General features: G+C 44.0%; 1 protein-coding gene across 3 annotated transcripts in view; it reads left to right on the top strand.

The window, feature by feature from the left end:
* The window catches only part of TBCEL (tubulin folding cofactor E like), a 526320-nt gene that overhangs the window by 92744 nt on the left and 408148 nt on the right, over positions 1–25428 (top strand). Inside the window, exons 3-4 of one of the 3 annotated variants that reach the window (XM_078682157.1) lie at positions 13599–13644; positions 19132–19255. The exons of 1 other annotated variant lie outside the window; for it this stretch is intronic. In XM_078682157.1, the coding sequence (XP_078538283.1) occupies positions 19253–19255 (3 nt within the window). In that variant the 5' untranslated portion in view covers positions 13599–13644; positions 19132–19252. The remainder of the gene's footprint in view (positions 1–13598; positions 13645–19131; positions 19256–25428) is intronic. One more of the 3 variants, XM_078682156.1, reaches the window with a different exon arrangement.

Genomic DNA, 25428 nt, shown 5'->3' with positions numbered 1-25428 from the left:
CAGTGGCCAATAATCTCTGGGGCAGCTCCCTTTTGGACCATGATAATGAACGCCTGTGGATAAACTCCTGTAAGACCTTGTGGGAGGTAGTTAAACCAGCATGGCTCCGAAGGAACCATCTCTTCACCATACGCAGGGCCTATTATTCACCTCGGAGACTATCAAAATTCTCAAAGAGCCCCCCTGTGTCTTGCATGAGGTGCGGGACAATAGCTGCTTCCGACATCCATATGTTCTTTGATTGCCCGGTTCTGTCTTCCTTCTGGGACTCTATTGGCAAAATACTGACAACATCTCTTGGCTGCCCCATCATAATCAATCTTCCGTTGGTTATATTTGGCTTGGTGGAGGGCGTGACAGGCCCCGCTAAACAACTTCTTTTTTATGACATTCTGTTGGCCAGAAGAGAAATATGTTAAAAAATGGAAGGAAACCTCATCCCCCTCCTTTTTGGATTGGCAGGCATCTGTATTAGAGGTTTCCAGATTGGACTTTATGAGATCAGGCAGTCAAAATAAGAGAGCCTTCTGGAATCTTTTGAAATGGGGGTAGTTACAGGGAGAGTGGACACAGGTTTGTTTTTCCCCCTGTCCTATGATTACGCTGCCCTGCTACTCTGTAGACACTTCCGGAGCCATCAGGTTGTGCCCTGATACGACTACGCTGGTCAAGCCCGGTAAGGCGGCTCCCCATAGGTCTCCATATAAGCCCCATAGTATCCTTTAACACTGGTAGGCGAGGGTCATCACCTCCAGATGCCTACATATCCAGTATGCTGAGGCAGTGTGCGGATATCTCTAGGGTAGATTGGAGCTAGTTGGGTAGAGAATGAGAACCAAAAAAAAAAAAGGTGAAGCTTATGTTTCTTAATTTTGAGATAGCTAGCCAGTAATTTGCCTCATTTGGTTTGGCTACTGTATTACTTCACCATAGTCTTTAATAAATATAGGAGGCATGTTCAGTAGAGGTTTCATTGAAAGCAGTCTTTGCATTGATAAGATCTTTGAGACAATCCTTTAACCGGGAGGTGTAGAAGGAATGCTCAAGTTTTTCAATCTTAGTGAGGAGTGCAGTACGTAATGTGCGGGACACTTTGCATTTATTTCATACAAATCTGATAATAAAATCATGGGCAGTAGCCTTAAAAGCATCCCAAATTGTATGTAAGGAGATGTCATCTATTAAATTTAATCCAAAATAATCATGGAAGACGGAAGTAAAAGAGGCTGTAAAATTAGGGCCAAGAAGTAGAAAACTGATAAAACGCCACCTTTTGGGTTGTGCTTTTTGATGTAAAATATCCAATTGAATCAAAACTGGAGCGTGAACCAAAATAAGTATAGGGCCTATGTCAGCTGAGCTTAAGGAGATATTGTGTGAGATGAAAATATGGTCTATTCTGGCTTGTGTTTGATGTGGGGGAGAAAAAAAAGAATACGCTCTCAAAGATGGGTTGCAGTGTCGCCAAGCGTCCAATAAATTCCTCTATTTAATAGTCTGTAAAAAAGATGTATGTGTTTTGTTTGGGATAAAGGGAGACTTAGAATTTCGGTCAATAAAAGGATCCATCACTTGATTACAGTCTCTGGCAAGGAGGAAATTCTCTGAGGGATATTTTTGGAGTACTTGAGAGATACAGGTCCAAAATGATGCATCACCGCTTGTAGGGTCATATCTGTTGAGCAGGGATAATGGAGTTTTCCCCTTGCTTGGATTATTGATTTTTCCAAGAACTCATTTATTATGCATGAACATCTATTCCTTAGGCATTCATTCATGAAGTTCCTCTGCCCGACTTTTTCATCAATACTGGCATTCCTAAACACCTTCAAGGTATAAATATACCTTCACTTGCCATGGCAAGTCACGGCTGCATACTTGCACGGCTCGCCACAGCAAGTTCAGAAGGAAGTCGAGTCCCCGCCTGACGCACTGACCAGACGCTGTCATCCTCCTCGCAGAGAATCCAGCTCCAGTGTTTCTGACTTCTCTTGCGGGGTGTTAGAGATCGAGACCTGGAAAGAGATTCCAACCTCTCTCATTCTAAGGTATGGAGCAGACTAGAACCTAGAGGGAGTTTTGGCTAATCTTGGTAACACCAATCCAAACTATAGCTAAACTAGACTATAAAAAAACAGCACCTACTTCTTACCTCGTACTACACTTAGGTTAGGTACACTGTGGTAGAACTATCTAGAAGCACCAGATGAGTATTCACATTTTAGCCTGTGTTATTTATGTATGTATTTTATGAATATATGTCATAGCTACAAACCATGCTATTGCAGTATTATTTTATCCTGCTGCTAACGCTGTACGTATTATACTTCACATTCTGTCTTACGATTGTAGCAGTTCATATCTCTTGCACGAGAAATAAGAATGCTCAGTAAACCCTTTTTATTGAAACGCCCGTCTACCTATTTCTGTGTAAACTCTGTAAAAATGAAGCATGCACGATTGACTGAGTGAAACTGTTAACTATAGTTTCCACGATTCTAAGACTGTTCCGATTCTAAGCGAAACAAAGTTGTCATGTTTATGCGGTTGTCAGAAACGAATCCCTTCTTGTTTATTCGAGAAGTCTCTAGTGACCTCTGGGTTAGCTGGCGCACACAAGTAATTAAGTTTAATGTACTCGATAGAGGCATACTGGCCTCAGTCCTATGCCACAAATATAGTGTATATTATTCGAATGCGCAGAGCCTATCAGGGATATAGGAACTACACTACATGGCTCCCAATGGTTTGGTAAGGCACTAATTTAACGCTAGATACTGAAGTAACTCAGTTGTGCTTTTCTCAGAGACCCCTACTCATAATACTCCATGAGACGTCTGGAGTGGGTAGGGATAATATCCGCCAAATGCTGAGTAGGATGAAAATCCTATGTATTAGCTGTTTGGTTTGTTCAACGTTAAAGGATACAGTGTTCCAAAATATTGTGCACCTTATCTTTGTTCCCTTGAAACTTGCTCTGAAATTTTCATTAAACAATCTCCGAAAATGGCACAAACATCGAACCCTGTGGAGCTGTACCCGACCATGTCGCAGCAGCTTTTGATTATACAGGTTTTAATGAAAACGATGAAAATGCGCTAATCATCGCTCCAAATTTATAAAACATGGCCTAACACCAAGAGGTGGTAGGGCAGCTTTTGTGATAGAGCCACATGAATCTCACCAGGCAGAGGTATACTACTTATGGAATATATTCCTTTCGAGGATATTGAAATTCCACTCACATACCAGGAGCATGATCTCTGGTTTAAAGGCGCCTTAAAACATTCAAATCACATTACCAGGCTCGGTCCACTAGGTAGACCAGGAGCAACATGGCCGATTTTAGCCGGTTGTACACCTCATCCTGACATAGAAGCAATGTCAGACGTAGAATTACTTAATCAGATACAAAATTAATAGAATTACACAGTTAAACCACAACTTTCTGAAGGTCCTGAGAAGGACTCTATTAAACACAATCCTAACTCTTCTCAAAAGAAGTGGGAAAATAACAAACAACATTCAAAAGAGAAACGTTCTCAATCCTGAGGTAGGTCTCCTCAAAAGGAGCCCTCTGAAAGAAGGTATAACCTCGGGAATAGGGATAATTTGAGATAACCTGATAGGTATCAAGATGCTGATACACGTTCCTCTTGTACCTTTCAGATATCGTCACAGATATCCGAAAGAAGAGGACGGTCAGATCAAAAAGAAGAACGCGTGAAGTCCAAAGACGATCAAAACGTTCAGAAAAACAAACCAAAACCTCAACTCTCCAAGAAGAAGGTAGCAGGTCTGAAGATCAGACATGCCGAGAATATTGAGAACACAACTCAAGAACGGAAAATGGGCTCAGACAATGCTGGACAGTGCAGCAGAAGTAACAATAGTGCGCCAGAACCTGAAGGGACTTCTGGAGACAGTGGACTTGAATGAAGACATTCAAGTTGAGACTGTAGATACCAGGGTTAGTACTCCACATAGGTTATATGAAATAACACTCCGGATGGAGGGAGACATACCAAGAAAAGTGAAAGCACTCTTTTGGGAGCATCTTTCAAAGGGTTATGATATACGTCTAGCAGAACAGGTTTGTCTAATTGGGTTTGTGAGTAGCTCCATGAATCTCTGAGTAGGTCTGTGAGTAGGTGCATCAGTGTCTGTGAGTGGATGTATGAGTTTCTGACTGAGTTTGTGAGTGAGTGCGTGAGTGTCTGAGTGGGTCTGTGAATGGGTGCTTGAGTGTATGAGTGGGTCTGTGAGTGGGTGAGTGAGTCTCTGAGTGGGTCTGTGACTATGTGCATGAGTCTCTTGAGTGGGTCAATGGTTGTGTGCATGAGTCTCTTAGTGGGTCTGTGAGGGGTGCATGAATCTCTGAGTGGGTCTGTGAGTGGGTACATGAGTAGCTAAGTAGGTCTATAAGTGAGTATGTGAGTGTCTGAGTGGGTCTTTGAGTGGGTATGTGAGTGTTTGAGTGTGTGTGTGAATGGGTGCATGAGTGTATGAGTGGGTCTGTGAGTGGATGAATGAGTCTCTGAGTGAGTGTGTGACTACGTGCATGAGCCTCTGAGTGGGTCCATGAGTGGGTACATGAGTAGCTAAGTGGGTACATGAGTGTCTGAGTGGGTATTTGAGTGGGTATGTGAGTGTTTGAGTAGGTCTGTGAGTGGGTACATGAGTCTTTGAGTGGGTATGTGCATGGGTGTATGTGTGTCTCAGTGGGTCTGTGAGTGGGTGTGTGAGTCTGTAAGTGGGTGTGTGAGTGTCTCAGTACATCTGTGAATAGGTGTGAAATTATTTTTTTTACCTTTTTCTGTGATATTCGCTCATTGTTTGTGATGTTGGCAGTCGGCATGCTGAGTGTTGCGACCCATTCATGAATATTGCAAAAGGGGACAGAACTTTTTTCAATGTCTTAAAGGTGTCACACAAACAACCCTATATTCCATATGTGGGGTCAGAGAACATCTACCGTGACTCTTTATACCAGTTTTTTTCTTTATTTTGAGCACCGGGGACCATGTCCTGTTACTTAAAATGGCAGCCGTAACTTTCTGCACAGGTAGCGGCTAGCCAATCATGGTATTCCTGCTGGTGCATGCATTCCGAATTCATCATGAATTAGGCGCAAATCTAGATAAACAAATTTGTATTTTTTTTATTAACTCCAAAACTACTGAACTGATTTACATAAAATTACAAAAGGCGTGCTTTCTGGACCAATAGCTACCTTTCTGCCAAATTTGCTGTAATTCCATCCAGTGGCTCTGGCTGTAGTCGTATTCAAAATCCCTATGGGAATTAACATAGGAAACTCCCTTTTTGGACCCCCTCCTTTTTCTCAGCACCTGCTTAACTGATCACCCGGCAACTGTCCATGCACAACTAGAATCCCTGGCAAAATGTTGTGAAGATTTGTCAAACAGCGCCAAAGTTATAGCCAAGTCAGAAAAATACTTTTTCTATGAAAACTAGCTCCTACCAACAACTACCTACTGGTGACCACCAGTAGGGGGGCGTCAATGAACAACATGTTAGGAAATGCTTAATTAATCTACTCCAGTCTTGACATCAGATAAGAAACCTTTCCAAACACAACATCAACAGTCCAATTTGACTCCATTCAGTGAGAATACCATAGCCGTAATCAACGCCAAGATTTTGAAAACATTTCTGGACTATTCAAATTGTGGAAATGCAGTGTACACATGAACTTAACATAACATGTAATCACTGGCTCAAAACATGTTTGAATGGTTAGGTTTTACAATCACACCCACTAAGTGACCCATGTATTACTTCTTCATCTGTACACAATAATGCTTACTGTGTACACCACAACTGTACAGTGCAGTGATGTCTAAATTATTTTAAAAAATTATTATATAGAGAATAGAAATAGTTTCTTTTTCATATGCCCCATATTATGAGGTGCCTCAACAGCGAGGTACTTTTAGATTTAGTACTGTAAGATGTTGTAGTAAGTGTTTCATATGCCACAAAGCTACTCACACAGTTTGTCCATATGGTCTACATTCCTCACACTATGTACGCCTATCTGCCAGAGTTATTTATTGATGTTCCCAAACTCCTGACAGTAACTGCAACTGTGCTCTAAACTGACTCAGTCTGTCCATGAGCCTAAAGGACCTCACTCTCCTTGTCCATGTGCTACATGCTCCTTACACTCTCTCGTTGTGTATCCTAAATGCCTCATTCAGTTGATGCATGTGCTATACAGCTCTTGACACTGCCAGTCTATGTGTCCCAAGCTCTTCACACTGTATGTCCTTGTGTCCCGAGCAGCGGCGGCTGGCACAGGTAAACGTGGTGGAACGTGATGGGAGCGGGGGAAGTCAACAGATGATGGAATAGGCCTAATTAAATAAATAAATAACATCTATTACATCATCTGTCCGCTTCCCCCCACCGCACCTTGTCCTACCCCACTGTGCTTACCTGTGCCGGCCACCACTGGCCTCGAGCTCCTCACAAAGTCAATGTGCCCCATCCCCTTACACTGTGCCTTTGTCCCAAGCTCCGCATGCACTGTCCTTGTGGGACTTTCTGCCTATATGCCCAAAGCTCCTCTCACTGTATGTCCACATGACCCAAGCTCCTCACACTCTGTCCTTGTGCCACAGTTTCTTCCCAAATGCAGAAGCTCTTCACACTGTCTGACTATATGCGTTTGCGACGCAACTCCAGCAATGCGTCACCTTTACGGCACAGATGCGTCATGCATCTGTGCCGTTTTTGCCCCATGGTGCGCCGCATTGTAAATGCATCGCATCATGGGTGGCGGAGCTGCGGCGCACAATTACTGGCGCATCACTGCTGATATGCAGGGATGCGCCAGTAATTGTAAATCTGCCTGTGTGTGCTTCGAGGTCCTCAAAGTTTGTCTCCCTTCCTCAAGCATCTTACAACCAATTCCCCACATGAAGGTGAAAGGAAAATGTGTGCCAACTCTCATAATGAGAGAGTAACAGAAGAAGAACTAAACTTGTCCACATGGAAAAGAGACGTGCAAATCTTCCCACGCTCTTCCCTCACCTCAAAGCTCTAAATGCCCCAGAAGCACAGCTTGATAGGTGCGAGCTGAGGAGACTCTGAACAGAGAATTTGGCCTCATTCTAAGTTTAACCATTTTGCATGACCCTTGTTTAAATATTTTACAAGTTTTCCAAACCATTACACATCCAGAGGAGTTTCTGAAGTCTAATAATATCCTTGAGGATTGCCAGTCAAGGCTAAGACCGAACAGAGCACTTAAATAACCATTATTAAGACCAGTAAAAAATGAGTAGATAGGAATATATTTGATCCTGAGGGGACCTCAAACAAAACGTTCTTAGCCTCTGACACTCTATAGTTTAATTTAGAAGGGGTGGTTGTTGAGGTCAAATCAAATTCTACTTCAGCTTTTAAAGTTGATTTACTTTACTCAAAATTAAATGAATGGATATCAAAAACTTTTAGCCCATCATGTGTTTGCTGACTAAGAAATCAATTTTAATTCGTCACTTCGTTAGGGCCAACACATCATTGATTTAATCTTGACTAATAAGTCTATATATATATATATATGAATACAGTGAACCAACACTTACCACACCGTGTGAGGGGTTATAGAGGTGGTGCAGCCCACACTTTACACATCACAAATGTCACTGACACTTAAGAAAAATACGGTATGAAGGTGCATTTCACACATGATTCATGTATGGTTTAATGAATTAATAAAAGTGCCTTCACTGTAGAATTAGAAAAATTACTTACATGAATGTCCTGCTTTAATTTAGTGTGATTAATAAAAAATCATCTTCATTTAGTAGAAAATGTGTTCACAAGAGTGTGTTCACCAGAGAGATGAAGTGTGACTTTCTAAATATGTGTGCTGCTTCATGTGAATAAAACCTGACGAATTGAAACTGAGATTAAACACTTCTTCATATATATATATAATGTATCCTACTATAAATTGATTTATATAATGTTTGCATTATTATTCCATATAGTTAAATTAAATGTAGTTCTCAGTCATAGCTATCATTGAATATTATGCTGATTTATTGAATATTACATGTAGTATGAAACTTCTTGCAGTAGAAATGTATATTCATTTGTGTTTAAATGTGCACACACATATTAAATGTGCACAATTGAAGCGAATGCTAAACTTAACATGAGTAGTTCTCAATCAATCAATAATCACAAGAATTTGTAAAGCGCGCTACTCACCCGTAAGGGTCTCAAGGCGCTGAGGGGGGGGGAGGGGGTCGCTATTGCTCGAACAGCCAGGTCTTGAGTTGTTTCCTGAAGGAGAGGTGATCCAGGGTCAGTCGTAGGTGAGTGGGGAGGGAGTTCCATGTCTTGGCTGCCAGGTAGGAGAAGGATCTTCCTCCGACGGTGGACTTCCGAATTCGTGGGACGGAGGCGAAGGCGAAGCTGGCGGATCGGAGCTGGCGGGAGGGTGTGTAGAACGAGAGGCGGCTGTTGAGGTACTTTGGGCCCATGTCGTGGAGGGCCTTGTGTGCGTGGGTGAGGAGTCTGAACGTGATCCTCTTGTTTCGGAGCATGCGCAGGGTGTTGAAGCAGGATGATGAGATTGCGTTCACTTGCTTGGTCATCGTGAGTGAGGAGTCCAGGATGAAGCCCAGGTTGCATGCGTGGTCCGTTGGTTTGGGTGCGCTGCCCAGGCCCGGGGGCCACCAGGAGTCGTCCCACGCGGAGGGAGATGGTCCGAGGATGAGGACTTCCGTCTTGTCTGAGTTCGGTTTCAGACGGCTGATCTTCATCCATTCTGCGACGTCTCTCATTCCTTCCTGGAGGTTGGCTTTGGCGGCCGTGGGGTCATTGGGGAGGGAGAGGATCAGCTGGGTGTCGTCGGCGTAGGAGATGATGTTGAGGTTGTGTCGGCGGGCGATGGCTGCGAGAGGGCTCATGTAGACGTTGAAGAGGGTTGGGCTGAGTGAGGACCCTTGCGGGACGCCGCAGATGACTTTGGTGGCCGCGGATCGGAACGGGGGGAGGCGGACTGTCTGGGTTCTTCCGGCGAGGAATGAGACGATCCACTCCAGGGCCGCTCCTTGGATTCCGGTGTTGCTGAGGCGCTGTATCAGGGTGCAGTGGCAGACAGTGTCGAAGGCTGCTGAGAGGTCCAGGAGGATGAGGGCAGCCGTTTCTCCGTTGTCGAGCAGGGACCTGAAGTCGTCGGCGCTGCGATGAGGGCGGTCTCGGTGCAGTGGTTTGCTCGGAAGCCGGACTGTGAGGGGTCGAGGGATCCGTTGGTCTCGAGGAAGGCGGAGAGTTGTCTGTTGATGGCCTTCTCGATGACTTTGGCTGGAAAGGGGAGGAGCGAGATGGGGCGGAAGTTCTTCAGGTCCGTGGGGTCCGTGATGGGTTTCTTGAGGAGGGCGCTCAGCTCAGCGTGTTTCCAGCTGTCCGGGAAGGTGACGGATGCGAAGGAGCTGTTGATGATGTTCCGGAGTTGGGGTGCGATGATGGAGTCGGCTTTGTTGAAGATGTGGTGAGGGCAGGGGTCGGCGGGGGATCCGGAGTGGATGGTGTTCATCAGGCGGGTAGTGTCTTCGGTGTTGACAGGGGTCCAGGTGCAGAGGGTGGTGGTTGGGGGCGCTGGTTCGGTGGTAGGGTGCGTGGTTTGTGCGTCGAAGCTGTTGTGAATTTCGGCGATCTTGCGGTGGAAGAACGAGGCGAGAGCGTCGCAGAGGTCTTGCGAGGGAGTGATGTCGGTGTTGCAGGCGCTGGGGTTGGAGAGCTCTTTGAGAGATGCTGAAGAGTTCCTTGCTGTTGTGGGTGTTGTTGTCCAGTCTTTCTTTGAATGCTGTCTTCTTGGTGGTGCGGATCAGCTGATGGTGTTTGCGGGTGGTGTTCTTGAGGGCGGTCATGTGTTCTGTTGTCTGGGCGTGGCGCCAGGCTTTCTCGAGGGTGCGGCAGGTTTTCTTGGAGTTTTTGAGGTCGGTGGTAAACCATGAGGCTTTCCTGCTGCCGGGTCTGCTGGGAGGGTTCTTCAGTGGTGCGAGTTCGTCGGCGCAGTTGGTGAGCCACAGTGTGAGGTTGCGGGCTGCCTCGTCGGGGTCCGTCGTGTGGTGGGCGGGTTCTGGCTGAGAGTGGTGGTGAGCTGGTCGGCGGTGATCTTGCTCCAGCATCTGCGGGGAACTTCCTGCGGGTGGTGGTGGGTCGTGGTTCTCCTGAAGTTGAAGTGGACGCAGCTGTGGTCTGGCCAGTGTAGTCCGGTGGAGTGGCTGAAGGAGATGTGCTTGCTGGAGGAGAAGACGGGGTCAAGTGTGTGGCCGGCGTAGTGGGTGGGGGTGTTCACCAGTTGCTTGAGTCCGAGGTTGGCGAGGTTGTCAAGTAGGGCGGTGGTGTTGCCATCCTTGTTGTTCTCCAGTTGGAAGTTGAGGTCCCCTAGGAGGATGTAGTCTGAGGAGGTGAGGGCGTGCGGGCTGACGAAGTCTGCGATGGTTTCGCTGAATAGTGTGCGTGGTCCCGGGGGTCTGTAGATAAGAGTGCCTCTGAGGGTGGTCTTGGGGTCGGTGTGGATCTGGAAGTGAAGGTGCTCGGCGGCATTGAGGGTGTCATCAGAGTTGGTCGTGATGCGGATGGTGTTTCTGTGGACGATGGCGATGCCTCCTCCGGTTTGGTTGACGCGGTCCCTCCGGGTGATCTTGTAGCCGTCCGGGATGGCTATGGCGATGTCGGGGGCTGAGGAGGCGTTCATCCAGGTTTCCGTGAGGAAGGCGACGTCTGGTGAGGTTGTGTCGAGGAGGTTCCAGAGTTCCACGCCGTGCCTGTGGACGGAGCGGGTGTTGAGCAGGATGCACTTGAGGTGGTTGTTGCTGGTGCTCGGCTTGGCGGGTGCGGTGCCGGGTCGGGGCAGGTGAAGCAGCAGGTTTGGCAGGTGAAGGGTCCGTGTGTGTGCCTCGGGCTGGCTTGGTAGCAGGCGGCGTTTCGGCCGGCGTTGAGTGCGTGGAGGGTGGCGGTGTCGTAAGTCCGTCGGGTGCGCTGGTATCGTCGAGGACCAGGGGTTCTGCCGCTGGGCAAGGTCCAGGCGCGGACGGGCGCAGACGGCTTGCCTTTGGCGCGCCATCGGCGCACAATCGGCGCGCCCGCTGCGTGTGAACGCTGCGCGTACGCGCGGGCTCCATTTAAGGCGAAGTGGGAGGGAGGAGCAGCTGGGAGGCGGGAGCGGGCGGTCAATGGGGAAACAGAAAGGAAAAGGGGGCGTGGCCGCGAGGGAGCAGCGGCGGGAAGCGGGGAGCGGAGGGGGGGTCACACCAGGGGTACAGTAACAAAGGACGAAGCGCAACAAACCTACTTACAGAAAAAAGCACTAATACAGTAAATATAATACAAAACAATGAAGCTAGGCACAAAAGGGCAAAACGGGCGAAAAAGAGCGAGCAGCAGCGAGGGGGCACCGAGGTCAGGGACGGACCTGTGGCGCTGGGGGAGAGACGCGCCTTCAGCTGGTGGGCCCTGCGGCGTGGGGGTGTCCTGGGGTCAGGTCACACTCGCCTACGCCGCGCGGGCTCCATTTAAGGCCAAGTGGGAGGGAGGAGCAGCTAGGAGGCGGGAGCGGGGCGGTCAATGGGCAAACAGAAAGGAAAAGGGGGCGGGCCACGAGGGAGCAGCGGCGGTTAGCGGGGATCGGAGGGGGGTCACACCAGGGGTACAGTAACAAAGGACGAAGCGCAACAAAACCTACTTACAGAAAAAAGCACTAATACAGTAAATATAATACAAAACAATGAAGCTAGGCACAGAAGGGCAAAACGGGCGAAAAAGAGCGAGCAGCAGCGAGGGGGCACCGAGGTCAGGGATGGACCTGTGGCGCTGGGGGAGAGACGCGCCTTCAGCTGGTGGGCCGTGCGGCGTGGGGGTGTCCTGGGGTCAGACCACACTCGCCTACGCCGCGCGGGCTCCATTTAAGGCCAAGTGGGAGGGAGAAGCAGCTGGGAGGCGGGAGCGGGGCGGTCAATGGGGAAACAGAAAGGAAAAGGGGGCGGGGCCGCGAGGGAGCAGCGGCGGGAAGCGGGGAGCGGAGGGGGGTCACACCAGGGGTACAGTAACAAAGGACGAAGCGCAACAAAACCTACTTACAGAAAAAAGCACTAATACAGTAAATATATTACAAAACAATGAAGCTAGGCACAGAAGGGCAAAATGGGCGAAAAAGAGCAAGCAGCAGCGAGGGGGCACCGAGGTCAGGGACGGACCTGTGGCGCTGGGGGAGAGACGCGCCTTCAGCTGGTGGGCCGTGCGGCGTGGGGGGGTCCTGGGGTTCTGTGTTACACTATGCTTCATAAAGCTGATTTAATTTTTTGACTAGCTCGACATTTCTTGCTGGTATTCACATGGATTGTTAGTTTAGAACAGATGCATTACTGTACTAGAGATAGAGGAACAGGAGCATGAGAAAATGACTTAGTAAAGGTACACAGGGTACACAGTGAACCAGAGCTCTAACTGAATGAACTATTGTTTAAAAGTTACAACCTACATGTGTTTGAGGGAAAGATGTCGTTCCGATGTTCAGTGTGGGATAAACTGGAAATGTTGCAGTCTGCAATGTGGTGATTCTTGGATTTCAATGTACCCCTGATAGTGTGATCTAGGGGGTGTCACCCAATGGACTTTGCACATTATAATATACTGTTCCCCTTGGACTGACACACAGATCCTTTCCAGATACCCATGCACAGGCATTCCTGAGTTCTCACCAGTGTTTTGCAGATTCTAGCAGACACCTTTCCTTGATTCCCTCCTTCCTTGAGGCATTGATAGCTTGAAGGACTTAGAGAGGTTTTATGCCCCAATGCCATTTTCTGATTTTTGCTTAAATGTGGCTAAGGTTGACACTTATTCGTGACCCAAAGAAGACTCTTGACCAAGCTTCTGAGATGCTAATGCTTTCTTATTTGATTTCTTTTTGTGCTGAAATGGCTTCCTTTATGAAGTTTCCCTGATTTGCCAGCCGTGACCCATGCAGGTAAGAGCAGTGGGGCAGTGGGGCCCGGTAGTGGGGATTTTGACAGACGACAATGAGGATAAATTAATTATTTATTTAATTTTCCCTCGTGGTCGTCTGTCGAATATCCCTCAACCCTGCTCCACCGCTCATCCGTTCTTACCTGCACAGGCTGTGGCTGTGATTTTCTAAGATTCCTTCACCTAAACCATCCTCTGGACTCTGAATTCCTAGCTTTCTAATGTATAGGCGAGAGAGTCTTAAATTGTTCTATGAGCACCATATCTTAATGTTATTGTTTAGTATTGCAGGCACAGAACTGCTTGTTTGTTTGATACTAATTTGTATTGATTTCTTCTGGCTTCTGGGGATCCCTGTTGTCATTCTGTATCTTTATAGCACGGTACTAAGAGTTGTTTATTTGAATTTGGTTATTAACTTGTAATTAAGGCTCCCATTTTTCCATTTTTACAGATTTTTACAGATAAATACAGACAGAAAACAATCTGTTTCTTGTTTGTATTAGTTTTTAAAAGTAGAAAAATATGGACAATTTTGCTTCGTGTGGGTGACTCTCTATGCTACTTTTTGTGATTTCCAGGACAACAGCTGTGCAGATAGACAGCATAGGAAGTTAAAAAAACAGGGTAAGATTTCCCTAAATACATGCATATGTTAACAAATATATAATGCTGATTTTTACTTTTGGGTGTAGTGTTTTGCTATACGTGACTGCTTAATTTCCTAAAACAGAACAGGCAATAAAGTATGAGTGCATGGTGAGTGCAGGTGGAAATATGCCATTTTATGACTCTTTTTATTTGCAAAACACAACATAAATTTGGGTAAATGCTACTAAGACGGTCCAAAAATAAATATGCATATGTACAGATGGAAATAAAAAATAAATACCATAAAACTGGGAGCCCTTCTTGTAATAACCATTTTGAACTTGGCTACCAATTCCTGGTCGTCATTGTGTAACCAAATGTGTTGCACTTATAATTGAAATTTGATTGACTCTTAATGATAAATCCCATCACCTCTCAGATAGACAAAAAGGTCCATTGGAGGACCAATGCTAAATAAGTGAACTCGGAAAATTCTGGATCAAATCTGGTAGCACGTCGGAGGGTTTTCCATTGATATGAGGGAGTTAGGGTGTCTTATCTAGAAACTGCCCAAGCCCAGTCAAACCCCCAAAAGCCCATGGTTTGGTCGAAGGATTGATGGAGTTTTAGCGTTCCAGAAATGACTTGTAAAAATGGAGGAGTGTGAGTATCAATAGGGTTGCACATTGCTATTGCTTATATTTAGATTGTGGTATTTTGAAATGACTGTATGGTGTTTATGTGGAGCTGATTTAAGGTGATGTGTGGAACTTGATGCAGAGAAGTTGCGGCTTCAGGCGCTGCAGAGTGCGGTGCGGTTCAGTACGCCTGCAGTGTACGGGCCGTACCTTGCGGGACACAAGCTGGCTGGGTCGTGGCGGCTTGGATGCGGTGGCAATGCGGCTCGATGGGGGAAAAGAGAGCACGGTGCGAGGCGGCCCAATCAGGCTACGGTGCGGACTCCGGCTCGATGAGGAGCGGGGCCACACGGAGTCAGGCGGTACTGCGCGGGCTTTAGAAAGCCAGGGTTTCGAGGCGCATTCAGCAACGGCTCCAGCGGGCAGGGACACAGGCAGTCCAGCAACTCTCAGCAAAGGCGGGAGAAGAGCCCAATGGTCCAGGGGCTCAGTTCAGGGGGCCAGCTCGCTTCCAGGCCCTTGGAGATCGCTGTGAGCACAAATTCCTTTTAGATAATAGCAAGTCTTTCAAAAAGCAGCAAGTCTTTCAAAAAGCAGCAAGTCTTTCAAACAGCAGCAAGTCCTTCAAACAGCAGCAAGTCTTTGTGGGGTTTCTTCTTCTCCTTTGGTAGAGGGTTCTTCTTGGTTCACAAGCAGCATCTGATGTTTAGGAGCAGGGCTCCAACTTTTATACGCAAAATCCTTTGTTCTTGCAGGCCAGGGGGCCTGAGCCTGGTTCAACCCAGTTTTGGAGCACTTTGTTTTGGAGACTCTTGCTGCTTCTTTCAGGGTGCAGGGCAGAGACATCAGACGCTCCGCAGGAGGTGGAGCCAGCATTGTGGTGGTAGAGCACAGCCCTATTCAGAGTCAAGCGGCACTCCCCCCACCCATCCTGATGTAATCTCTCTATTCACCACCTGGCAGCCCAGACTGTCTCCTGGAATTCCCCAGCCCTGTCACTCACAGAAACCAGACAGCAGATACACATCCTAGCAGAGGCGGGCTGAAATAGTTAGGCAAGCAAAGGCTAACTTTCTAAAAGTAGCATTTGCAAACACAGGATATTAAAATAAACTTTACTAAAAGAAGTATTTTATTATTCTGAGTTCAGGCATACTAAACTTGACTTTCTACCATGCTCTCTGAGTCTGTTAGGATTATATGGTGTAATAATTCCAGCAGCCCATTCTGTCCTATGGAGAGCAGGTAGCCTTACAATAGTGAAAAACTAAAATGGCTGTAATTCACTATTAGGACATGCCCCACACATCAGGGCTTGTCCTACCTTATACTTACAATGCACCCTGCCCTTGGGCCTACCATAGGGGTGACTCACATGCAGTAAAGTGTAGGTTTAGGGGCTGGCAAGTGGATGCACTTACCCAGCCAGCATGACAGTACCAGACTGCACACAGGTTCTGCAATGGCAGACCTTAGACACATTTTACTGGGCCGCTTCTGTGGGTGGCACAACCAGTGCTGCAGGCCCACCAGCAGCATTTGTATTTACCAGCCCTGGCACTCCTGGTGCACTTTACTGGGGACTGACAGTAAACCAAATAATTATATAAGTCTCTTATGGGGTCACCCAGTATCCCTCAGAACCTGGGCAGTATATTTTAAATATAAACAATGGTTCTGTCGGGTATGCACCTAGTTGCCTTAAAACATGTACATATCTGAAATCTCTTAAAACCAGTGCATCATAATATTTTGCATCAAATGAGGTTATTTATATAGACTAGTACATACAAAACCAAACCAGCAGAAGAGGGTCAATGAGGTTTTAATCACCAAGTCTACTTATTCGTGACTTATTTCTTGTCCTGACCCATATATAAATGCATAGAAAAGTCAATCTTCACCTATTATTTTACAACAAACGGCGCAACAGAGCAAGTGAGTGAATTGTGACAATTCGTGCATAGGTGATAAAAAAGTGCTTTATATACAAGTGAGTAAAAAATGGGAGTGAAGGTAGAAATCAATTCAACAGGCCAGGTATTTCTTAAGTTCAAAGATCATGTAGTCCAGTGTGCTAAATTATTTAGCTTTTGTATCCTGGACTCAATCAACTGGTCCTATAGTCTAATGTCGTCAACGTTTCGACCCTAATAACGCCTGATTTGCAGGTCTGTACGGGTCTTCCTCAGGACAGGAACATAGGTAAGGGTGTAGGCGCCTATTAATCCAGTGGTGGATTAATATTCAGACTGTATCTGTCAAGCTGTCATCAAATCAGATTAATCCTGGATGATTATTTACAAAGAATCAAGCTCGCGTTAGTTGGCATGATTCGCCATATAAGTAGGTACTTGGAATTGTTGGGAGATCGCTTGTTATCCAGCCCTCGAATCCCACTCGGTGTCTGTTAGCGTATCTTTAATTTGACGATCAGCCGCATGGTATTCGGCGATCGATAAAGGTAAATTATCGTCCGTTGATGAGCCCGCTCGCGAGCGGTCTCCCAACAATTTCAAGTGCCTACTTATATGGCGAATCATGCCAACTAACGAAATACCTGGCCTATTGAATTGATTTCTACCTTCACTCCCATTTTTTACTCACTTGTATATAAAGCACTTTTTTATCACCTATGCACGAATTGTCACAATTCACTCACTTGCTCTGTTGCGCCGTTTGTTGTAAAATAATAGGTGAAGATTGACTTTTCTATGCATTTATATATGGGTCAGGACAAGAAATAAGTCACGAATAAGTAGACTTGGTGATTAAAACCTCATTGACCCTCTTCTGCTGGTTTGGTTTTGTATGTACTAGTCTATGTAATTAACCTCATCTGATGCAAAATATTATGATGCACTGGTTTTAAGAGATTTCAGATATGTACATGGTTTAAGGCAACTAGGTGCATACCCGACAGAACCATTGTTTATATTTAAAGTAAACCAAATAAGCCAATCATGGAAACCAATCAATGTATACACTTTTCATAGGGAGCACTTGCACTGTGGCACTGATTGGCAGTGGCACAGTGCCCTGAGCAGCTAACACCAGCAAAACACATGAGGCACATCAGCAAAAAGTGGAAGGGAGACTCACGCCAAGGTGCCAGGTCTAACACTTATCTAGAAACTGCCCAAGCCCAGTCAAACCCCCAAAAGCCCATGGTTTGGTCAAAGGATTGATGGAGTTTTAGCGGTCCAGAAATGACTTGTAATAATGGAGGAGTGTGAGTATCAATAGGGTTGCACATTGATATTGCTTATATTTAGATTGTGGTATTTTGAAATGACTGTATGGTGTTATGTGGAGCTGATTTAAGGTGATGTGTGGAACTTGATGCAGAGAAGTTGAAGTGGTTTACAGGTCTGTCATGGCCTAAGATCCCGGGATAGAAAGATACCAGATGTAAAGTCTGGTTGCAGTGTAGAACTCACTAGGTGTAGTTGTCTGCTGTATTGTGGTGCTTGTTGTGAGACGTCGTTGACAGCATTAGTGATAGTGATTTTATCTTTGTATGATTGTGAGATATGGGTGGTATAGTTGATCTCAGTGCACAGGAAATAAGTGTATTTACCCGAGTGATATCCAGCTTGTTGAGGTTTCACTTGAAGTGAACGTTAGAATAGTTCTGAGTTTTCTCCTATATGTATGAATAATCTTAAATTTCTTTAGAGGAGCAGGCAAAATTAGTTGTGAAAATAGCTTGCATTGTTTTGTGTGAATTGCTTAGAGAACGCACTCGAGAGACATTGTAAAGGAGGGTCAGCTGCTGCAAGGAGTGAAACTGATGTCACAGTGTGCCATGCAGGTATAGGTCATTCGGTGTCGCACTGGTATTGGTTGAATATGACACGATGAAATTAAAAACTAAATGAAATCCAGTACTTGTAACGCGCAAACAAGTACCCGAGGGTGTCAAGGCACTGGGGTTTGTCGGGAAGATTAAGGGAGCTATTGCCCAGAGTCACATGGTGCTGGGCTAACCGTTGCCAGCGATCGAACTGTGAGCCCGCTGTTCTGGAGTCAGCCGTCGTGACCGCTGTGCTACCCCTCTTTTCCCTGAGGCACTCTGGGATTGGTTGTAATCACTGAATTGAACATTGTGGATAGAAAAATCATTTCCTGGTTACAGCGGAAAGTCATTTATGAATATTGCATATATTGATTGAAAAATGAAATTCTTTAAAGCATTGCAAAGAATGATAAGGGAAGATGTAAATGTGCCTGTTAGAAAGGGAATAGAGGCGAGACCTGAAGGTATGCTAGGTCATACTATGGCAGTAGAAGAGGGGTTTCACACATATTTAGCACAAACAATGGCATAGAATTACTGAGAAAGATGGTGCATTGCAATTTCCTTGTAATGGGACATTTCATTTGAGAATTATTGAGAATTTAAGGAGGAAGCTGTATGAAATTAAGCTACCTTCTAGACCAACACAATTTGAAGCACTTCATGCCTGGGAACATGTGGCTCATTTGAGACAGAGAGAATCTAGGAAGAGTCAAGAAAGCCATACACACTAGTGCGGATGCTAGGTGGGATGCAGAACAAAAAGCCTGAAGAACTGACATGATGGAGGAAGTTAATTTATTTCCTTTACTAACCACAAAAGAGGGGAAAGGTAAACAAGAAGAGAAGAACAAGAATAGAGAGACAAATGACACAGAGAATGCAGCTGTGGATAGTGATAGTGTTGTACTTGGTTGTCGTCTTATTGTAGTCTCGAGGGGTGGAATGCCGATCGTCAGATTTCTACTTAGACTCTGCGGTGGCATGCCATTCCAGAGAGACAGTTGGGACGGCAGCAGGCAGGAATGCCGCTTGTTGGAGAGTCAAAATTAAATATCTTACTTGAAATCTTCTTTGTGTCTCAAGAATTTCCTTACTTCATTTTGGCGACGCTGGCCTGCTCCTCCATCATTCCTGATTCTCCAGCAGCATTTTGAATCCACGCGTACGTGTTGTGTACCGGCATCATTTTCAGCGGAATTCTTCGATGGTAATTCCTCACTGTTTGTTTGTTTTCCCGACCACGTTTCTAAGATTTCACTCGCATTTTTTTGTTGAACTTTCTTTATTAAAATCCTGTGTATGCGCACGAGCTAGGCTCATGCTCGCATTCTCGTGACTCTGACGTCACCTTCAAGACGCTCAAGCTACGCACAAGCTCGCGTTTGCAGGACTACCAAGACGCTAAGCCTGGCTTCATTAACCAGCACGTCGAGACGCTAAGCCTGGCTTCATTAACCAGCACGTCTATACTCTTCTTGTGTTCCCTCGTAAGACTCTAAGTCTGATTATTTTAGTCAGCACGTCAAAGAGTGGTCACTTTACTCGTCATTCTGCCGGATTGCTGCAGATCCATTGTTTCACACGGTGATCTGCACACCAGATTAAAACATCGTTTCTATAATTATTCTACATTGGCCTTCATTCGATTCACACGGTGATCTGCACACCATATAAGCAGATCTTCAATAAAACTAATTGCACTACTGCCATTTATTTATTTATTTATTTTTCACGGTGATTTGCACACCTTCTTTGCAAATTACCTACAATCATATTGCGGTGATTTGCACACCTATACACCATATTATTTTAGCTGCAGTGTATGTTATGCCCTTTTCAGCATAATTCATCAACAATTTCTTTCACCTTTGGCTTTCTTTTCAATATGGCAGCTTCCCAGACCATTACTCCTCCCCCTTCGTTTTTAGCAGAGGGAGATACTCCTGATATTGAATGGGAAGAATGGATAGGTATTTTTGAAAAATATTTGGAAGCCATAGACGGTCTTAGATTTCCACACTCAAGGAAAAAAGCCATTCTATTAAATTCTTTGGGCAAAGCAGGTCAACATGCTTTTACATTTTTACCTGAGATTATAGGTGCTGATGGTCAACCTATCGAAAATCCTTATATCGAAGCCAAGCAGAGACTCGGAAAATACTTTGGAAAACAAGTTAACATTGTCATGCAACGTCATAAATTTTACACTGTTCCCCAAAAGGGAAGCAAAACTGTAGATCAAATGTTCACCAGCTTAAGAGAACTTGCACTAAAATGTGATTTCGGCAATATGTGTGACCAACTAATTTGTGATCAACTTATCGTACAGTGCAAAAATAAGAGAATGCAAGAGAAACTATGGGCTGCAAAAAAAACGTCTTTGCTTGAGGCTATCACCATCGCCAAAGTGGTAGAAGAATCTGACAAGTGTATGCAAGAAATGGGTTCCTTAGTACTTAAAAAAGATGAAACCGTTAATGTTGTTTAAAAAAAAGATTTACCTACCAATCCTGAAGTGAAAACTAAACAACTTGTAAGACCTAAGACAAGAGTTTTTACTGACAACAAAAGTAAATTTAAAGGTTGTTTCGGATGTGGAAGTGAAAATCATGCTGCAGACTTTGCAGGATGCTTTGCAAGAGATAAAACTTGTAAAAAATGTGGGGGAAAAGGTCATTTAAGTGCTGTGTGTAACAATTCTAGAAAAAATAGAGTTGCTTTTGTTGATGATGATGAACCTATTTTATCCGAAATTACATTATGCATTGAAGACAATGCCTCTGGTACCTTGCAAAGACCAAGGGCAGTGTTTGTGTTGAATGATGTTTCTGTATCTCTTTTAGTAGATCCAGGCTCCATGTTCACCATCATTCCTTTTCGCATTTTTAAAGAATGTTGGCCCGATTATATCCTTTTGTCCACTGATGTTTCTCCTAAAGGTTATGAGGTGAAACCATTGATATTAAAGGTGTTATGGAGACCAAATTAGAATTCAAAGGGCGAAAAGCCACGGGCAAAGTTTATGTTTCAGAAGATGGCCCGGCAATTTTAGGTTGGACACAACAACATGATTTACACATCATTATTGATTCTAGGTCTCCCGAACATGTTTTGGTTATAGAAGATTATCCCAGTCTTGAGTCAATTCTGTTTAAATTTCAAAATATTTTTCGATCTGATTTAGGAAGATTGTTAGGGTACACACATGAAATAAAACTCAAGAAGGATGCCATTCCTGTGAAACATCCCCTTAGGAGAATTCCCATCGCAGTCCGTGAGGAAGTCAAAGAAATGTTGCTTGATATGCAAAATCAAGATATCATTGAACAAATAGAAGTTTCAAAATGGCTTTCTCTGATTGTCGTTACTAAAAAAAAGGATGGCAAACTTCGTTTTTGTGTGGAACTTAGGTCCCTTAACCAAAATATCATTGTTGACAGTTTTCCCCTCCCCAATATTTCTGAAATGGTATTATTGATGGACAAAGCAAGATTTTTCTCCAAACTCGACTTAAGATCAGCTTACCATCAAGTTGTTTTACATCCCAATTCTAGAAGATTAACAGCTTTTCTTACATTGGAGGGGGTATTTCAATTCAAGAGGTTACCTTTTGGCCTAGCTTCAGCCGCTAGCGTTTTTCAACGTATGATGCATCACATTCTCAAGGACTTCACTAATGTTCACTATTTTCAAGACGATATTCTCATCACTGGTAAAAGTCTTGGTGAACACAATGTAACCTTGGAAAATGTGTTGAATTCTTTACAGAATGTTGGCCTTACATTGAGGAAGGATACATGTTTATTCTCTGCTAAACAAGTAGATTATTTGAGGTACACCATTTCTGAAGCAGGGGTACAACCTAAAGAAGATTTATTACATGCAATTAAAGATGTAGCCACACCAACTACTAAAGAACAGTTAAAGTCATTCATGGGACTAATTGAGTACTATTCGAAATTTGTTGACAACTTTGCACATAAAACTGAAGCATTGAGGCAGTTGTTAAGGAAAGGTGCCCTTTTCTCTTGGGATGTTCCGCAAGAACATGCTTTTCAGAACATCAAATGTGAAATTATCAATGCTGGCATTCTCACACCGTTTGAATCTGGCAAAGATACCTTTATCACAGTTGATGCTAGTTCACATGGAATTGGAGCTGTTCTGTCTCAAAACAAGATGGGTGTTGAGAAACCTGTTGCATTTGCTTCACGTACACTCAACAGTGCTGAAAGGAACTATGCAGTTATTGAGCGTGAAGCTCTTGCGGCAGCCTGGGGTGTACATTATTTCCGTACATACATCTGGGGCAATCACTTCACTCTTAGAACAGATCATAAGCCATTGATTAAAATTCTCAGCCCGGGAGGTGCCAATAAAGGTTCACCTCGTTTGATGAGGTTTTCATCGAAATTGAAAGAATGTTCTTATAATTTAGAGTACATCACGGGTTGGAAAAATGTCCAAGCAGACTGCTTGTCAAGACTTCCATTATCCGAAAAAGATTCTTTTAATTGTGAGGATGAGGTAATTTGTTGTGTGACTAGCATTGATGATGTTGAAGTTTTAAAAGCTATTTCTAAAGAAGAGTGGCATGAAGCTGCAATCAATGACTCTGATCATTGTGATTTGATCACTTCTATTCATTTGGGATGGAAACGTGAAGGTTCAGTGAAACCCTCTTTACGTGCTTTTGATAAATTACAAGATGAACTCAGCATTGGTGTTTCTGATGATCTAATATTGAGGGGTGAGAGATTTATTCCTCCCAGAGCCCTCAGGATGAAATTGTTTTTGTTAGCCCACGAAGGACATCTTGGGCAGACTAATATTGCTAAACGACTAAAAAGTCAGTTTTGGTGGCCAGGCCTTGACGAGGACGTTAAAACTCGGGTTGAAAATTGTTCTCTGTGTAGAGAAAGTGAAAAACGATTAAAAACTAATTCCATGTGCAAATGATCTATTACTAGTAGTTCTGATCTACCCTGGGAGAAAGTTTATCTTGATTTCATTGGCCCATTGGAATATGTTCCAGGAGATTTAAGATTTGGTATGGTTTTAGTTGATGTTTTTTCCAGATGGCTTGAAGTAAACTTTTTAAGAAACATCACTACCCTCACGGTTATTGAATGCCTTAACTCTATTTTTATGAGAGGTTTTCCACATACCTTGATTACTGATAATGGCACGCAACTAACTTCTCATGTCATGCGCAATTTTCTTCAACACAATGGTATTAAACACATGTGTACTTCTCTATATAACCCACAGGGAAATGGTATAGTAGAAAGAATGAACAGAGTTGTTAAGGGTGGAATTCAGTTGGCCATACAGGGACAACAAAATATTCAGAGGTGTGTACAAGATATGGTTTGGGCACACAACACCACGGTCCACAGTATTACTGGTGAAATACTTTTTATGAGAATGAGAGGTAGACCACCAAAAACTAAACTCACACCTTTTTGGATGTATGAACATGACACTATAGTTTCTAAATCGCAACGCTTTGGTAATATTGAAGTTGGCGATTTAATCAAAATTAAATATGGTAGAAGAGACACTGGTCCAAACAAATTCTCTGACCCCATGAAAGTTAAAGAAGTTCATAAATGGCATGTTGTTCTTGAGAATGGTCAAAAATGGAATTTTAGAAGATTGGCTTTGTACAAAAAAAATGATGATTTCTCTAGCTCAAATATCTTTTCATCTTCTGTTGACAAAGGGAATGGGATGGCTGTTGGTTGTAGTGATGTTGAACGTCACTTACCAGTTAGATTGCATCAAGCACCGAAGAAGTGTGAAGACTTTGTTATGGATTAATATTCAAAACAACAAGAAATATTTATGACTATGTTGTGAATTAATTTTCTATATTCTGGAAAATGTTTTGTTTTTCTTTATCTTTTATTCCTCAACACAATGTATTCACTTCATGTCTATTCTTATCATTGCTTGTTTTACTTTTGTACTTTGTATTCCTCATGTGTTGTTTGTTTATTATAACGAATGAGGATATGTTGTACTTGGTTGTCGTCTTATTGTAGTCTTGATGGGTGGAATGCCGATCGTCAGAGTTCTACTTAGACTCTGCGGTGGCATGCCAATCCAGAGAGACAGTTGGGACGGCAGCAGGCAGGGAATGCCGCTTGTTGGAGAGTCAGAATTAAATATCTTACTTGAAATCTTCATCGTGTCTCAAGAATTTCCTTACTTCAGATAGCAAGATAAATGATAGCTTTATAATTGAGTCAATGCTAAATCATCCACCTCCATACAATGACAGATTTATCAAGGTTTTGCTTCGTTCTTGCGCCAAACCTAAGTGACATTAATAAAGCCATGGAAGGCCACCTTGAATGGCCCTGCATGGCTTGAAAAATCTAGAGTAATGCAAGACCATGCAAATCACTGCCTTGCGTTACTCTGCCTCAGGGAGACATTCCATGGGTGGAGCATGGGTGTTACCATGCATTCACTCATGGATTTTGGCGCATTCCCAGATTTACCATTAGTGGTAGCCCTGGTAGACCATGTGAGGCATAACGAGCAAAAATACTTTTATTTCTCCTTGTTTTTCCACTTTCTGTGTGTGCTGCATTCTGCAGCACACATAGAAAGAGGAAAATCTCTCTAAGGATTGTTTTTGTGCAGGTAGGTGTCCCTTCCTGCACAAAAACAATCCTGCCTACAACAAAGGCAGCCTTGTACAATGACGCAAGGGTGCGTGCATGAGTGCTATGCAGCCAAAAGTGTGCCAGCCCTAGGAAAGGACAAGATTGCACATTATAATCTTAAATATGGCACATTCCTTCCCGTTTACCTTTCACACCGCACAGCATGGTGGCTCTCAGCATTGTGCTGCATGAAAAAATTATAAATATGGACCATAATGTTTTAAACTCTAAAAAACCCTTATATTCATAAGTTATAGTTATCTCAAGTAACTATAAGTCGCACCATGCCATGCACAGTCTTGTCATCAATTGTAATTTCAACTGTTGCAGTCATGTTATCAATGATGTCACAGATCATGTCATGAATGATGTAATATAGGGGGTGATTAGCAGCGCATGGCGAGGCTGTGAGTATCCTTTGTGTTTTATATATGTGTGCGTGTGTGTATATATATATATATATATATATATATATATATATATATATATATATATATATATATATATATATATATATATATATAGAAATCCACAGTCCTGAGGTGCCAGAAACAACGAACGGACACAACCAGGTACAGACCACACAACGAGGAGTTAGAAGTAGATGAAGTGCTTTAATCCATAGACGGGGACAGCAACATGACGCGTTTCGTCCGGGAAACCCGGACTTGATCACATATACATCATATATATATATATATAT

This window comes from Lissotriton helveticus, chromosome 3_1 (genome assembly GCF_964261635.1).
Source record: "Lissotriton helveticus chromosome 3_1, aLisHel1.1, whole genome shotgun sequence".
In the NCBI taxonomy this organism is placed as follows: domain Eukaryota; kingdom Metazoa; phylum Chordata; class Amphibia; order Caudata; family Salamandridae; genus Lissotriton; species Lissotriton helveticus.
This window is presented reverse-complemented; position numbering and strand designations above follow the sequence as displayed.